At 37.8% G+C, this 16,161-nt stretch overlaps 1 protein-coding gene across 49 annotated transcripts in view; it reads right to left on the bottom strand.

Moving 5' to 3' along the window:
* Nucleotides 1-16,161, bottom strand: part of KIAA0825 — a 372,314-nt gene that overhangs the window by 104,418 nt on the left and 251,735 nt on the right. For 6 of the 49 annotated variants that reach the window (XR_011425680.1, XR_011425678.1, XR_011425667.1 and 3 more), the window contains one exon: nt 777-918. The exons of the other annotated variants lie outside the window; for them this stretch is intronic. Coding sequence is in view for 3 of the 6 variants with exons in the window: in XM_070234528.1 (XP_070090629.1) it covers nt 852-918 (67 nt within the window). In the remaining 3 variants the exon portion in view is untranslated. Of the gene's footprint in view, nt 1-776; nt 919-16,161 lie in introns of those variants that run through there. 49 annotated transcript variants of the gene reach the window in all.

Here is a 16,161-nt window from a genome sequence, read left to right as displayed (position 1 = left end):
ATGTTGACAAAAATCTTATAATCCAGAAAGGAGGATAGGAAGATAGATAAAATACAAAGAACTTTGGAGAGTTTTTGAGATAGAGTTCATTTCTCACTGCAGGAATCAGGAGAGCCCCCCTAGACGTAGATGGCCTTTGAAATCGAGCTCAAAGGAAGGGTGAGATCTACCTCCTTGCCCTAGTACAATCTCATCACAACCTAAAGAAATATAGTTCCTCCTCACTTTGGAGATGACCTTTCAATATCCTGTAAAATCTCGTTCTAAAAAAATGCACGTTCAGGAAGTGGCAAACTTCCTCAGTTGCTTCCTGGCAAAAAGAATACGATTACCACTAATAGTGGTGTCTATCTGAAACTCAGGGACTAGCACAGAGTTGATACTCAAAAAATCTTCGTTGAATGAGTGGATGAACGAATGTCAGAACGAACAAATACTATGGCAACATGGTAATGGGTAATAGATGAGATTCCTGTGGTCACATAATGTCACTTTAAAAGACATCACTAAACCTTGTCTATGACAAGTTGTCTCTCTACAGGTTCATATGGAGCAACTTTGCTCCCTCAGGTAGCCCTCCGAGGCTCATCAGTAGCATCATTTGCACAGCTCGCACTGTGTGTAATGAAATCCAACCTGGCATCCTCCACACCTTCAGTCTTTCAGCATAAAACAAAGTGCAGCTTCCCCCACAGAGCATCCTGATTAAACAAATTAACTATGGCGCTGCCTGCAAATACACACACTAGAGTGCAGGAAATGAACAGATACAATGGCCAAGTCTGTATTTAATTTTAATTAAATTTCATTCTGTAGCTCAATTAATCCACATCTCCAAATGTCAGCAGGACTTAGGCAAATGGAATGACATCTGCTGCACCGCACAGGACCATAAAACCTTCACTGCATGCGAGGTCTCTGGAAGCACACCAGGAAAAATGAAATATCTTTATTAAGTGTGTAGTAATGTATAGAAGTCTAACTCAGAGTCTAATGAAAGAACATAAACTAGGAAAGAGAATTAGACTAAGAATGTGAGTGGTTGTGGGCATGGCAATATAGTTCAATATCGTGCCTTGTGTTATTTATTGTTCTAAAGTTGCATTTGGCTTTATAGTTGTTCCCTTTAATACATACCTAGTGGGCTTCCCAATTGCCCAGGTTGGTTTTCTTTTTTTTAGCTGTCACTGATTTCTTTGCTGAGAAAAGGGAATTGGTGGAGTAGGGGTGATCTGCCTACATAGAATACGGAGAAGACTACATTTGCTATGCAAGGCCATTTGTCACAGGAAGCCAGAGGTGTAGCAGAAAGAGTGTGGGGTTTGACAAGCCTAGATTAAAATTTTTGTTCTGCCACTTACAATATCAGATTAGAAGGTTAAAAAAACCTCAGACATTATTAATTAGGGAGACTGTTCTCAGCTTGACAATGACTGGTTTGGGGAAATGCCTGTGTAGTGTTTTTAGAAAATGTCAATGTGATCATTATTGTTGGATGATAAGGAATAGACAAATCTTATTAAAATAAATTTGTTTAGCATTATGTGCCAGCTACCGTGCTAGACCTGGAAACACAATGATGAATAAGACATGGTCCTTTCCCTGGAGAAGGGAGAGGAACAAGTGAAAAATAATCACAACAAAATGTGACAAATTTCTATCAAACAGAGGTGCCCAAATAATTAGGCAAGCCCTGGAGGAATGCCGAAAGCCTGGGGGTGGGTGCTTGTCTCTGTGCAATGGCCCTGATGGATGAATTGGATTTGAGCAGATAAATAGCAGGGAAAAAAGCAGAGGGAAAAGCACGTGCAAACAGTCGGGAAAGTAGTTTGTTTTCTGGTTTGGGAGAAGAGTTCAAAGCAGAGAGAAAGGAAGACAGGAGATGAAGAGAGAAAGGTACTCTGAGGTCAGACTGGCTTATATTGCATGTACTGTGAAGAACGTAGAATCTCATCCCGGATGCAATGAGGACTCTCTGAGGGCTTTGGGTAAGGGAACACACGATCAGATCTGTGTTTGTAGATCTGTGTAAAGCAGTGGAGAGTGAAGGGTGGCATAATATGCCACCCCAAAATACGCCACTTCGGCGTAAGGATTATTTTGAGCTAAAGACATTTGAAAAACAGCAGGTACGAGAAGGTCACTCTGACCTCTCCTTTCTCCTGGAAGCAGGAGATAAAGCTCCCATGTGAAAGATGCCCTCCCTATACCAGAAGGAAAGGAACATTCTTATCACCAGAGATGGGCAGTGGAGGCTGAGAGAAATCTGTACAAGCAGACCTTTAATCTCCCCATATTTTTTAGTTACTTTTCCACAACTGCTACTCTTTGTTCAACCTAGGACGTAAGCACTTAGATCTAGTCACTTCTTTGGATCTTCATTTTCCTATTGGGCCTCCCATGTATATGTAAAAATCTATATGCTTTTCTCCTCTTAATCTGTCTTACGTCAATTTAATTCTCAGGCCCAGCTTGAGATTCTAAAAGGGTAGAGAAAAAGTTTGCCTCCCCTTCAAGGGCAAGCTGTCAGAAGTATGGAGACCAGTTTGAAGGGATTCCTGGCTTCTACTAAATCTACACACACGTGGAGGCTCATGCAAAGGAGGAGAGAGGAGATTGAGTTCTTATTTACATGTCTGAGAAAGGGCTAAAAGAGTGGGATGAAGGCTGGTGATGGCTCATACAGACATGAGAAAGGCCTTGTAGATCACTAGCATACTAGGTGGGTGGACTCTTGCATGAAAAATGGAAAGAGAAGAATAGAGGGGGCCATTGTCAAATGGCCTTACAGCTCGGCACTGCTTTTTCTGCTCAGAAGTTAGAAAAACCAACCTTTTACCTACTCTTACTTTCCATTAAATGGGAATTCTTTTCCTAAGCATACTTTTGGCTTTTCTGTCTCTTTACTCACTCTCTTCAGAAGAGGTGGAGTTGCTTCACCTACTGGTCAATTTGGGAATAACTAAGCAGGCTGTACCCAACTCCATCCTTCTTCCTCCTGTGGTCTGCCTGACTAGGTGGGTAAGTGTCTACCTGTGAGGTTCAGAAACCCGCATTCTTCATCCTGGTCCCTCTCAGAGCAAAGGTGAGATTTTTGGCCTCATGGGATACTCTGTTTTATTCCTCACATTGTTCACGACCCAAGTGGGTAAGAAGAGTGCTGTTTATTGGGGCCGTTCAGAGACCCCAACAGCGAGGAAGTAGATTTTTTGGCCTTCATTCTGGTGTTTGGGACCATCCTAGACCCAAGAGGAGCCCTGTTGAGAATCAGCCACATGACTTATGTAAAGCATTCAACAAGGAAGACAGACAAAATCTGGGAAATGGAACAAAAGGGGGTAAACGCTGAGCTAAATGAGGGCTGAACACAGAGAAAGTCCAGGTTTCTGATCACCCAAGAAAGAAAACAACAACGAAAGCAAGGTTTCCTTCACCTCTGTGATGGCAGTGGTGCAATAAGAGGGAGATTGCCTGCTCACTGTGAAATTCGGAATATCAGAAACGTTGATCTGTTACCTTAGAATACTAGTATGATAGTTTTACTAAACATGGGCCAAGTAGGGTTTTTGGGTTGGTTTGAGAACCTCTAATTTATTGTAACTTTATTACAATAATAATATTTTGCTGCCTTTCTAAAAAAAGGCATCTTTTAACAACTAACTTGCAAAAAAAATTCCCAAACAACTTATTTGTAGATGGGAGACTCACTAGAATGATACAAAAACATATCTAAGCAGAAATAGATTTCAATTTAAGAGGAAAGAAGACACTAAAGAGAGAGTGGAGAGTCTAGTATTCTTATTTAAAACATTAATCCAATGTTAAGGACTAAGAGTTCCTACATAAACTAATGAAAGTTGGTTTTTTTCCACTATCTGTAAATATTTTGGGGGAGAATATAGCCTCTTTGCATTTTGCCAAATTTTTAATTTCTCTCAGATTTTCCTTTTTTTCTCATAGAATTCTGTCTTTATTCTTCAATCTTTTTCATATTCTTCTATCTCTTTTTCATACCTAACATTTTAACTCTCTTCTAATTTTACATTTTGATTTAATTATGTGCTTACATACAATAGTATAATGCTTTAGGAAAATTGAAGTTGTCTATAAAATAGAAGGTAGATTGAACAAGAGAACCAAACTTCAATATATTAACTATTAAAAATTTATAGATAATAGAATTAGGAATTTTGATTCTGGAAAATTCATCAAGGAAAATTTTCTAGTTCTGCTATGCTACAATATTGAATTTTAAAATCAGCATATGAAGATGTGGCACTGAAACTGTATCTAATAAAAATGTACAGGAAGTAACAACTAGCTTCAAATTATCTCATGATACTATCTAGCGAGACATTGAATTGACATGTGGTTCCTAGCATAGTAATGAATTTGAACAGGAATCAAAAAATGTATCACTAATTTAATTAGGGTTAAAGTTGGCTTTACTCCTGCCAGAGAGACAATGAGACATATTGATGTTATAATAGTGCAAATATGTAAAAGTGAAAAATTCAAGTTGTAAAAAACACTTTGAGTTAATGAGTTAAATTTCTTCTAACATCAATCTTAATGTATAATTGGACTAAGTACATTAAAGCATTTCTGGTTGCAACATTTCATAGTTTGTTTGCATTGAGTTGTAAGTATTCTATATAAAAAATTATGTATAAAAAATTGGAATTGAGAAACACTAACCTATACTACTGAATGTTTGCAACATTTTTCAAAGACCTGGCAAAGATAATATCTAACTATGAAGTTGTGTGGCTCTATCAAGAATGTTTTTGAAAAAATAAAATTAATTGACACTAACAGAATTTTTAGTTGAGATTTTTCTTAAAGTGAGGGATCCTGAGTTTAGAGCTCTATCAATGTTTCTTGTAGCACAGGAAGTCCAGGAATTTAGACAACTTGAATTTACAATGGCTTATCATTGGTGGAAATTACTTCTATCTTGAATGATCACTACTTCTTAAGTCAGATTTTTAATAGTAAATGAAGTTAAAATATACCTTTTTAGATACTGAAAGTTAGATATGCATAGTTAAATGAAAATCCCAATTTTTCTTATATTATCTGAAGAATTGCCTCAATTTTCAATTTTATTCCTACATATGTGGGCCTCTGAATGAGAAGTCACTATGTAAATTACAGATTTCCCAATCTCTTACCCTCAGTTTTTCTTTAAGATGGGAAACAAATTGTCACATAATATAAATTAGCTATTTCAATAAAGAAATGCCTTTATTTTTATCAAAATAAAATATAAAATTCTGTCCTGTCAGAATTTTACACACGAGCCTAAGCCACTTAAAGGGCAGGTATAATAAAGCACCTGATCTATAAGTAATGAACAATCATAAAGTATTAATTAGTAACAGAGGCTAAGAAAAATGTACCACATTTTCTAGGTACTCATGTATTCTTAAATAAGTACAATTTACACATTACATGGTGTCATAGCTAAGGAAGCTGCTTAGGAGATATCAACAGACTAATATGAGCTACAAAATCCTTAAAATAGGATCAGCGCAGTTTAGTGAGAAAAAGCAAAATTTAGGGAGGTTTGAAACTCTACTTCTTGGCCTTGATTTTGATCTTCTATGTGAGATCCATTGCTAGACAATCCACTCAAACCCAAAGGAGAGTGTAAAGATGAGTATGGTGCAATATAGAAAACACCATGGAAAGAGTAGCGTTTACATGGAACGTTGCAATGGCATACAGCCACAAACATTTAAAATGACTTAGATCTTAAAAATCAGCATGCACCAACTACATCATCCATCACGCCTCCTCCCTCTTCCCTTCCCACTCTTCCTATCCTATTCTATTCATCTCTCCTTACTCCATCTTATCCCTTCCCTTCTTTTTTTTCTCCTCACCCTTCCTTCTTTTCTATACTATTCCTTACTGAATGCCCATTCTTTGCCAGGCATCATGCTAGGTACCAAGGGAAGACAGTTAGGATGAGGTATCCATCTGCAAGGAACATATCACCATCTTTGTAGGAGGGCCAGCACTAAAAAGACAATTTTCATTCAATGTGAAACTATAATGGAAGTGAAGGGAAGCCTAAGGAAGAGTACCTAATCAGCTGGCTCACTGGATGAGGTGATTCCTGAAATGCATCTCATGGCATGAAGAGGATTAGCTATGAAAAAGGGAATGGAGAAATAGTTTTCAGGCAGAAAGGACAACATGAATGAAGACCTGGGGGACAGAAAGCATCACACAATATCTGTATAACAATCTCAGTCTGCACAGCCACATTTGGTGGCCTGGGGAGTGACTGGACTGGTTTCATATTTTAGAAGGTTCACACTGGCAGCAGAGTGGAAGGTGGATTTAATAATGAAACTGGAGTTTGGAAGACCAGTTGAGAGCATTTTTCTACTGGATTCCAGGTGAGGAATGATTAACGCCTAGTGATCATAAAATAAAGAACATTAAACAACATGCCTGGTGGATCCAGAATCATACCCCAGGTTTCTCCACTTCCAGTCCAGAACTCTTTCCACTGTACCAGAAACACAGTTTGTTATCCTATGGTAAAACTGAAACATTTTGTTGCAGGCCCTGTTAACTACACATAAATCCATGAAGGATAAATCTTTTGGGGTGACCATATTACTTAGCTCTGGGAGCTCAGTTCCAAATTTTTTACATGGAGCAATTCAATACTCATTTATCATGAGTATTTGGCATGACACACTCATCTTTTGCATATAGAGATGCGCCATTTTAGCAGGGAGGAAAAATTCAGCCAGAGCCCTTGATGCTATATTCATTGTTATCAGGTATTTGGAATCCATGTAAATATAAACCTCTTGTTTCCACAACAAAGGGTGCAGGCTTTCTCCTGGTACAATTTCTTCATGTGAAATATCTCAATGCTGCTGCTTCTAAGGCCCAAATAGTTCCTCCATCACAGCCCCCACTGCCGGAGCCACTGTAACATTTAAGGTAATGAGGTAAGGGGCACACTTGAGTTCTTTATGTGCCAAGATGAGAAAAATTAATTTTCAATGCTAAAAAGATGAGATTGCTGGTGCAGACGGTCACTAACCACCACCAGCTGCTCCATAGATTGGGCGTTTGGAAAAGGAGGCCAATTTCAAAATCAATAACATAACTTCAGGACATGAGAAACTAAGCTGCATCAGTGTTCTGAGCATGAAGATACTGTCTAAATCATACTGGATAATTTGACAAAAGTATCTACAATCCAGTTTGTGCTCACACTATACTTGTAAATATTTCAGTATAGAAAATCATAAATGGCAAAAACATTGTGTTTGCTTTAGTAGACTTGTAAATAGGCTTCAAATTGTCATCTATGGAATTTATTTGCAAGATGGAAATTTTAACAGAGCTTGGAATCTTTTTGGTGGAGGCAGGGGAGAATGTGATATCTCAACGACATACAACCTTCCTGAATCCCAAGAGAAAGTCAAGTGATTTTATATATACACACACACGCCATACTCAAAAGCATTTTCTTGCACTTGGTGTCCTTTAAAGTACAGACATAGGAATTTTTTAAAAAGTGGCATGAATGAAGAGTGCAGACAAAATAATTCCTTAAATCTAATTGTCTTCCCCTCTCAACTACATGCATCCAGATCAGTGGTTCTCAACTTTGGTTGCACATTAGAATCACCTGGGAAGCTTTCAAATGACCAGTGCCCAAGGTCCCATTCTGGACCAATGAAGTCAGAATCTCTTGGGGTTGGGGTGGAGGTGCCTAGGCATCGGCAGTCTTTCAAGTTTCCCAGGTGACTCTGACGTGCAGCCAGGGTTGAAAGTTACTTCTTTGGCAGGATTTTTCAACCTCAGCGCTATTGACATTTTGGGCTGGATAATTCTTTGTCGGGGGGGTTGCCCTGTGCAGCGTAGGCTGTTTAGCATTCCTGGCCTTTACCCACTACAAGCTAGTAGCAACCTCTCCTTCCCCAGTTGTAACAACCAAAAATGTCTCCAAACATTGACAATTGCCCCCGGGAGATGGGGGGACAATTGCCCTGATTGAGAACTACTGTTTTAGGCAGGGAAAAATAATCCCCTTCCCCCCGCCCTCTCCTAACTAACTATCAGCAGCTGCTGTATTGATGACTACCTGTGGTCAATATGTTTTCTATTTTGCTCTCTTCAAAACTACCCCTTACCTTGTTCCACACTCTCCCCACCTGCCACATAATCAAGTATTCTGCTAAGAAGTCTTCCCCACTGATCCCACCCTGCCCTGGCCTCCCCTTCCTTCTGTCATCTCAGCATAGCTGCCGCCAGAATGTTACCAGGCTGCTTCACAAATATTCTTCTCTCTTCCGGTTGAAGATGTTCTCACTTAGACTGTAATCCCACTGAAGGAATGAAAGAACTGTCTTTTGCTTACTTTAGAATCATAGAATTTTTTAAATGGAAGGCTTTAAAATATCATCTTATTGCACTTCTTCACTTCACCAGGCACTGTATAAGACAGTCAGATACAACTTAATACAGGGTATCAGTTCTCCCAATGAAAATTCCATTTAGAATTTTTGAGGGATTCAAATTTACTTTAAAATTTATACGAAGGAATATAGCCACATATAGCTAAGTACATCTTAAAAAAGAAGGACTTGTCCCGCCAGCTATTAAGACATACAATAAAGCCATAATAAAAATCATATTGAATTGGCACAAAAACAGACAAACTGATGAATGGAACAGAACAGAGAGCTTAGAGACAGATCCATGATATATGCCAATTTAATAAGTGAGTAGAGTTGCACCAAAAATTCATTTTGACAGAGGAAAGGAAATGATCAACTATGAAATCTTGTACAGCTAATCTTGGTATGAAGTATTGAAATTCACAGTCACTGTTTGATTTTCTCAAATAATTTCAACTCTTAATTTTTGTTGTGTCAGTTTCATCCTCAAAACCAAGGTGCTTTTTTGCTGTTGCTTAATAAGATGCAACCTGCCTCTTTATGGTAAGAAATGTTTGCAGGAATGACCAGTGACAGGCTAATAACTTTGACTTTAATTTTCAAATGTGTAGAAAGCCAATTTCAAGGTAAACAATTGTCTATTTAAGGGAAAAGAAAATAATAGGGAATATTTTCAAACGAAAATACAAAAAGTACAAGGCAGAAAAGAGACACAAGGTGCAAAAATTCTGGGGGTGGAGGGAGGGCGTGTAAAATGAAGAAGAAAGCACCTAAAATAGAAGTTAAGGGAAGCCATAAAATGAAATGATTCTCAACAGAGCAGAAGAATGCAATAATTACCTTCAGAGGATTGAAGCTTGAAAGAAATAATGTAAACATTCAAGACTAAAAGGCAGGAGTAGGAAGGAATTCTAAATGCAGAGACTTTATCTTTAAATCTGAGCTGAATGGTTACCACATTAAAAAAATATCTTATTACATTTTGGCTGACTAATAATAATACTACTCATGATTTATTGAACATCTTTATGCTAGTGATTCCAAAGTGCTCTGAAAATATCTTGTGACAGATATTATTTCCTTTTAACAGATGGAGAAATTGAGGTTATGTAGAGCTTAAGTGACTTGTTCATTGTCACAATTAATCAATGATAACACTGAAAATGAAATGTAAAGTTCTCTGCTATCCAGCGTAGGGACTGTTTTCCGTCTCATGTTAAATGATCCATAATTAACTTATAGGAATAAAGTGGATTCTTAAAGAACAATCATGAGAGCCATGCTCTGGTTAAGATTCATGCTCATGTTATATCACTAATAAAAGCATTAAAAAATACTCAAATCCCCACGTACTTTTAGAAAAACCTAACTTGTCAGTTAAATAAGACCAACGTAGATATGGCAAAATTTCAGAGGCAATCAGAAAATTGTTTTAACTTAAATTTTTAAAAATCTATTTGTTATTCCATAATAATTTATTTAACTGTCTTCTTAATGAGTTCTTAGCAAGTCCAATTAGTATTTTAAAAATAATTACTTCCAAACTAAGAAATAACCTTATGTATAGCTTATGACTTTTCAAGTTCAACATATCTTTTTGAAGTACTGAGTATTCCTAAGAAGGGAGTGGTTACTAATTAAATACAAACATGATTACTGAATGCCTCAGTTGGCACCATGGAATAATTTACTGATTTTCTAAGTGTTTATGGATGGACTCTAGTGATGACATATTTTTAAGTGAGGAATCCAAACAGTTATTCAGTTAGATACTGGCTAAAATTAAGTGATCATTTATTGATTGCACAGTCTGCTGATGCATATTTATTCATCTGGATCTGACATAAACAGAAAACATGACGTTTAAAACGATCCTCCCAAATAAACTTGTATCACAAAATTCAAACCAAAATTATTCATTTGGGCTGAATCCCCTAACTATGATAAATGAATGCGACATGAATCACCAGTCACATTCCCATTTGATATTTTGCTCTTCTCGGACCTTTCATGTTTCTCAAATGTTCTACAGTTTCCCAATATCTAATAATAACTGCTTTTTCTTTAATAAAGGTGTCACCTTGACAGAATTATGTTCAAAAGTATAGGAGGAGGCTGGTATTCTTGAGAAAGTCTGCAGACATTCTTGCCTATGTCATCCCATTGTGAACTGGTTCAAACAATACTTAATTATATCTTAAGACACTGTGCAAGAAAGCTGCCACCAAACAGCATCCTTTCCATTCTAACCACCACAGCACCCTGTCTTAGCCTGGACCAATCATCCTGCAGACAGCGTATTAGTTTAACTCTTTTAGACATGATGTATTTAATGCCATTTCTATACCACAAATTCATCAATGCACTCTCTCCCTTCATTTCTACTACGTACAAACTTGGAACTTGTCATTTAATTCTCTCCACAATCTGGATTTAATGCAACTTTCCATTACTAACATGCAGCAGCCAAGTTACTTTGATACTCTTTAAATACATCTTGCCCTTTTTTGTTTACCTTCTGCTTGCAAAGCTGTCTGCCAATCATGGCTCCTGACCTGAAATGGTCCACCTTCAATGTTACCATCTCTGCGCAGCATCCCTTGATCAACCCATTTGTCTCTCCATTTCCCTTGCCCACACTCTCCCTTAATTCTGTAGAAACAGTGTGTGACTTTTACTAAATGTATCATGTATTAATTTCTATATGGCTCTGCATGCAAGTCTCAGTTTCTCTTACTGGGCTGTGAGCTTCCTAAAGGCAGGTCTCTATCCTGTACATATGTTTCACACTTAGTGGGTGCTCAATACATATTTGCTAAATGAATGAATACAGGAGAAGAAAAAAATGAAAGGAATTATATAAGGCTGTCAAATTGGTGAAATAAAATCAAAACTGCACATGAAATTTACATGTACTTACAGCTCTGCCTGGGTATTGAAATAATTATTGGACTTATTGAAATAATTATTGAAATAATTGAAATAATTTCTCCAAAGAGAAGAAGATAATGCTAGAACATAAACTTATTTAAGGAAGCAATTTTTGTGTATTTTTCACTGATGTATTCCAAGTGCTTAAAGCAATGCCAGGCATATAGTAGGCATTTTAATAATTATTTGTTGAATAAACATATACCAAAACCAGTTATTTTAAAATATGCTTTGGCTTTTTGTATGTTCTTTAAACTTTTACTGATCCTCACTTTCCTGACATCCTAGTTAAAGAAATCCAGTCCAATCTCATTTTCTTAAATATACCTGGTAATGTCTCTAAACAGAGATATTAAGTAAAATACAAAACTACCCCTATTGAACATGAGTTTTGCATAGTGAAATACTTTATTACAAAGAGAGAGGCACTGAACTTTCTTGAACAGATAATATGGTTCCATGATGAACAGCACTATTGTCTATATATTGTCCTTGTGAAAGGATTTAACCAGAGTTCGTCAGCAGGTTTAAACTTCTCTAGCTCTTGCTGAAGTTCAACTGGGCTGAGAAAGTTATGAAGACTTAAGAGTCCATTAGGTAATGACCAGTCATGCCAGAGCTAATGGTATCACTTTTGATCTACTCCTCACAGCTCTCAGGTAAAGCAGCCCTGTAATCATAGGCTTAGCCTTCTTAAACACAGCACATAGAGCCACGACCAGAAAGAGTCAAGAAAATCAGAAGGTGGGGTCCAAGGTAGGGGTTAGTCAATCTTGCTTGTTCTCAAGGAAACTTCTCCAAATCAAAAACTGCAAAGGTCACATACAGCCATCACTAGAGAAATCCCATGCAATTCAGAAAGCAAAGATGAAAACTATAATCAAATTCTGCCACCCGAGTGGCACATTGCCTAATGCACTGATAACAAAACAGAAACCCCTAATCAAGAAGTCAGCATGTCGTTCAGGACAAGGGTAGATCAAGTGTTGCGTCAACATGGCTACAAAGTCAAACCAAGCAAAATATTGAGTGCTGACAGCATTCATCTGTTTCTTATCTTTCTTTCTGATTGGCAGACTTGGACAAGGTGGCATATCAAGGCTCATGAAGAGTATATGCATGTGTGTGTGTGCACATGTATGTGCTTGGGTATGTGTGCATGTGTGTACATTTAACTATTTGTTATTCAAAATTCAGCTCAGATAAATTCTCCAAGAAGCTTTCACTGATTGTCCCCACCTCCCATAGATCCTTGCTCCTTGACAATCCATACGTGCATACAGTGACCAAATGCCATGAATGATTAAGATCTGTTTATATGTCAGTCTCTCCCTTTGGACTGTAGGCTCTCTGAGGTCAGGGACATAGCTTTTTCATCACTGTATCTCATAGTAGCAGTCGCTTTGTAGATGCTTCACAAATCACAGAGGAAATAACAAGCTTTTGACCCACACAGTGCTTGGTTGAAATCCTAGCCTCATCTGTGGAGGCCTGTGGCCCAGTGCTACGACCAGTATTCAGGAAAATTGCCCCTCAACCCTCTGTTCTGCTTCTCCTCTGGGGTCATCTTTGGCTCTAACCTTCAGAACCCAGAGGCCAGTCCCACAAGTCTCTGTGCTCACCTCACATCTAGAGCCCCAGGTTTTCATTTATCTGAATAGGAGTTGGCACAGGCCCCAATTTTACTAGCTCTGTATGCTCTAGAAAATAATTTTATTTTCTCTGACCTCAGTTTCCTCATATGTTAAATGGGAATAGTAATACCTATACTTTGAGTGGTTGTTATGAAGATGATATGAGATAATATATAAAAAGCTTCTGCACCAGTGTCTGGCACATAGCAGGCACTAAATAAGTGGTAGCTATCACCAAACCATTCTACCAATATCACCTCCAGCTACAAATATTATATAAATCGGCCTTCAGATGACTCTGAACTACAATTGTAACACACATCAGTCTTTGCAGACACATCCAAACAAAGATTTGCAAGGTTATCTTGAAATCAAATAGACAATCAGCACTTAACTAGATGCTCAAAAACCAGCACTCTTTCCTGAATGCTGACGTGCCAGATTTTATACCTTCACTAATTATCATTTTATGGATAAAAATGGGCAACTAATTCAGTTGCTGGATCTTCCTTCTGTTTGGAAAACAAGTATAATTATTCTGAGGAACTGAGATATATGCTCAACAGCTTATTTGTCAAATTAGGGCTTTAAAAAAATTTACTATATATTCATACAAGAGACCTCTATATTATTCACGTTAAAATTTCAAATGCCTGAGAAATGATGAACTAAAATAAGGTTTTTTCCTGTCAAAAATATATTTAGAAGCCGGGGCTGGCCCCGTGGCCGAGTGGTTAAGTTCGCGCGCTCCGCTGCCGGCGGCCCAGTGTTTCGTCGGTTCGAATCCTGGGCGCGGACATGGCACTGCTCGTCAGACCACGCTGAGGCAGCGTCCCACATGCCACAACTAGAGGAACCCACAACGAAGAATACACAACTATGTACCGGGGGGGCTTTGGGGAGAAAAAGGAAAAAATAAAATCTTTAAAAAAAAATATATATATATTTAGAAGCCAAAGAAAATTATTATATTAAGGACAACTTCATTCTGAACATCTTACGAATTTGTGAAACATCACTTTCCCGCTCACTGAGTTTCTAGAAGTGTGTACTAAATTTAAACATTTAGTAGTCATCACTAAATTATGAATTTTTAAAATGATCTTACTGGTGGTGCCAGGCTGTGGCATGAGGCCAAATGGTAACTGAGCCTGTTATTGTGCTCCTGGAGTTACTCCTCCAGGAATCCGTCAGACATCTTTGAGCCATTCCTGTTCTTGGGGGCACTCGAACAGCATGGAGCCTCCTGAAAAGGGTCCTAGGGACTCACAAGTTCAGTCTCATCAACTTTAACTGAGAACACAAATAAGAAGGTTTAAGGGGCACAGCCAAGCTTACGCCTTCAGTCCTCTTGTAAAGGTTTTCTTCTGGGGAAAATGGCTCAAGGCCCTTGGGTTAGCCCAATTCTGCTTTCACCCAAAATTTCTAGAAGGAGGTCCTTGAAATGATGGAAACTGAGGGAGCTCTAGCTGGAAGCAGGAAATGAAGCAGTGAGCCTGAAGGTGGTGAGTTTACAGCATTCCTCTATGCCCTTCATTGTCAACTATCTCCAGGATCTGAAACATCAGCTCAGATGTTTTTTTCTTTTCATCTCTGATTTGCATTAATTTCCTAATAAGAGGTAAAAGTGTTTAAAACAGGCTTGGAGCTCTTTTTAAGGAAAAAGTTATAAAATAAAAATTAAAACAATATCAAGTTCAATTTCAAATAGAGATTCAGGTGAACTCACAAGGTGGTTACAATAAAGGGATCAAGGCTGAAGAATATGGACACTGGAAGAAACTTTTGAGTTGGAGAAATCAGGGGTCTATTTACCTAACAGAGATGATCTGAAAAGAGCTATCTATCTACGGCTCTAGTTGCACGTCTTCTCAACGCATACCTATCTGGGTAGAAATTTAGCACAAAACCTGGGATACTTTCCTATTTTCCCTTCAGTTTTATCTGTCCATAAACAAACACACATACGTTTGAAATGTGAAAGAAAGCTTAAATTCTGTAGCAGCTTTTATAAAAATAATGAAAACTTTTGCAAAAACAGCTTTAAACAACCCTGTTTGCCAAGTCAAATAACGTGCCAACTCTGTGAAAGCTGCTACAGGTTTTGTGCTTGTCAAGAGTTACAGAACCTGCACCATTCTGACAGTCACCAGAAATTATTTAAATATAAGAATAATTACAATTCTATCAGCCACTTCTTAAAATTGTATTAAGGGCTCTGAATTAAAGGCCTACCTCAAACAACATGAGCTGCATTTGGCAGCAAATCACGCTTACTGTGACAGCCTCCAATGTATGGGCGTTATGCTGATCAAGCCCCCTTTCTTGACCTGCTGATACTAGGGAACTTCTGCTGTTGCTGACGGGATTTAAAGCCTGTGTCTGTGCCCGTGTCTCTTTTTCTGTACCCTTTTGGGAATAGTGTGTCTGAAAAGGTCATTGGCTGAGAACAGGATTACTCATGGCAGCTATTGTCTATAACCATCCTTTCAGATGCTTTCAGCTGCTTGATAAAAACAATACCACAGAAGACAGAAGAGTTTTCATTATTTCTTAGGCAATTCTAATAATGTAAACAAGCTTTCAGAAAAAGATAAGAAGAATGACCATTATACTAAAGAAAAGAAGTATGACTGTCTTTTGAAATTTTAGTGGAGACCCTAACATATATAAATGAATGACTGAATGAATAAAATAACAACCAGAGCAATATAAATATTTGTTGAAAGATATTCAAAAAGAAAGCTATTTTATATTGACTATTTGTCCTCAGAGTCTTGGAACTTAACACCGTACAGTGAGACAAAAGCCACTGTCCTATTTGACTTTGTCATTTTGCTGATTGAAATAATGATAATAATGACGACTTAAATTAATGGCACACCAAGGGAAGGCAGGTGGAAGAAGTTTACCTGAAGATCAGGCAATAAGAGGGTACACTTTTGGTAGAGAATTTAAAACAGTAATAACCCCCACAAAAAGTTAGCCGGCTTTTTCCTATCACCACGTACCGGCAATTCTAAACAATATCAACAAAATACCCCTCCCTAAAAAAGAATCTTTTATTGGTTTAAGTTCTAAGCAACTGCTCTGTGGTTACAGTTGAATTTTAATACTGTGTATACAAGCTTCAAATTAGCACATTTTTTACTACTTAT

This window comes from Equus caballus, chromosome 14 (assembly GCF_041296265.1).
Source record: "Equus caballus isolate H_3958 breed thoroughbred chromosome 14, TB-T2T, whole genome shotgun sequence".
Taxonomy (NCBI): Eukaryota; Metazoa; Chordata; class Mammalia; order Perissodactyla; family Equidae; genus Equus; species Equus caballus.
Note: the sequence above shows the minus strand (reverse complement) of the source record. Positions and strands in the feature narration are given on the sequence as shown.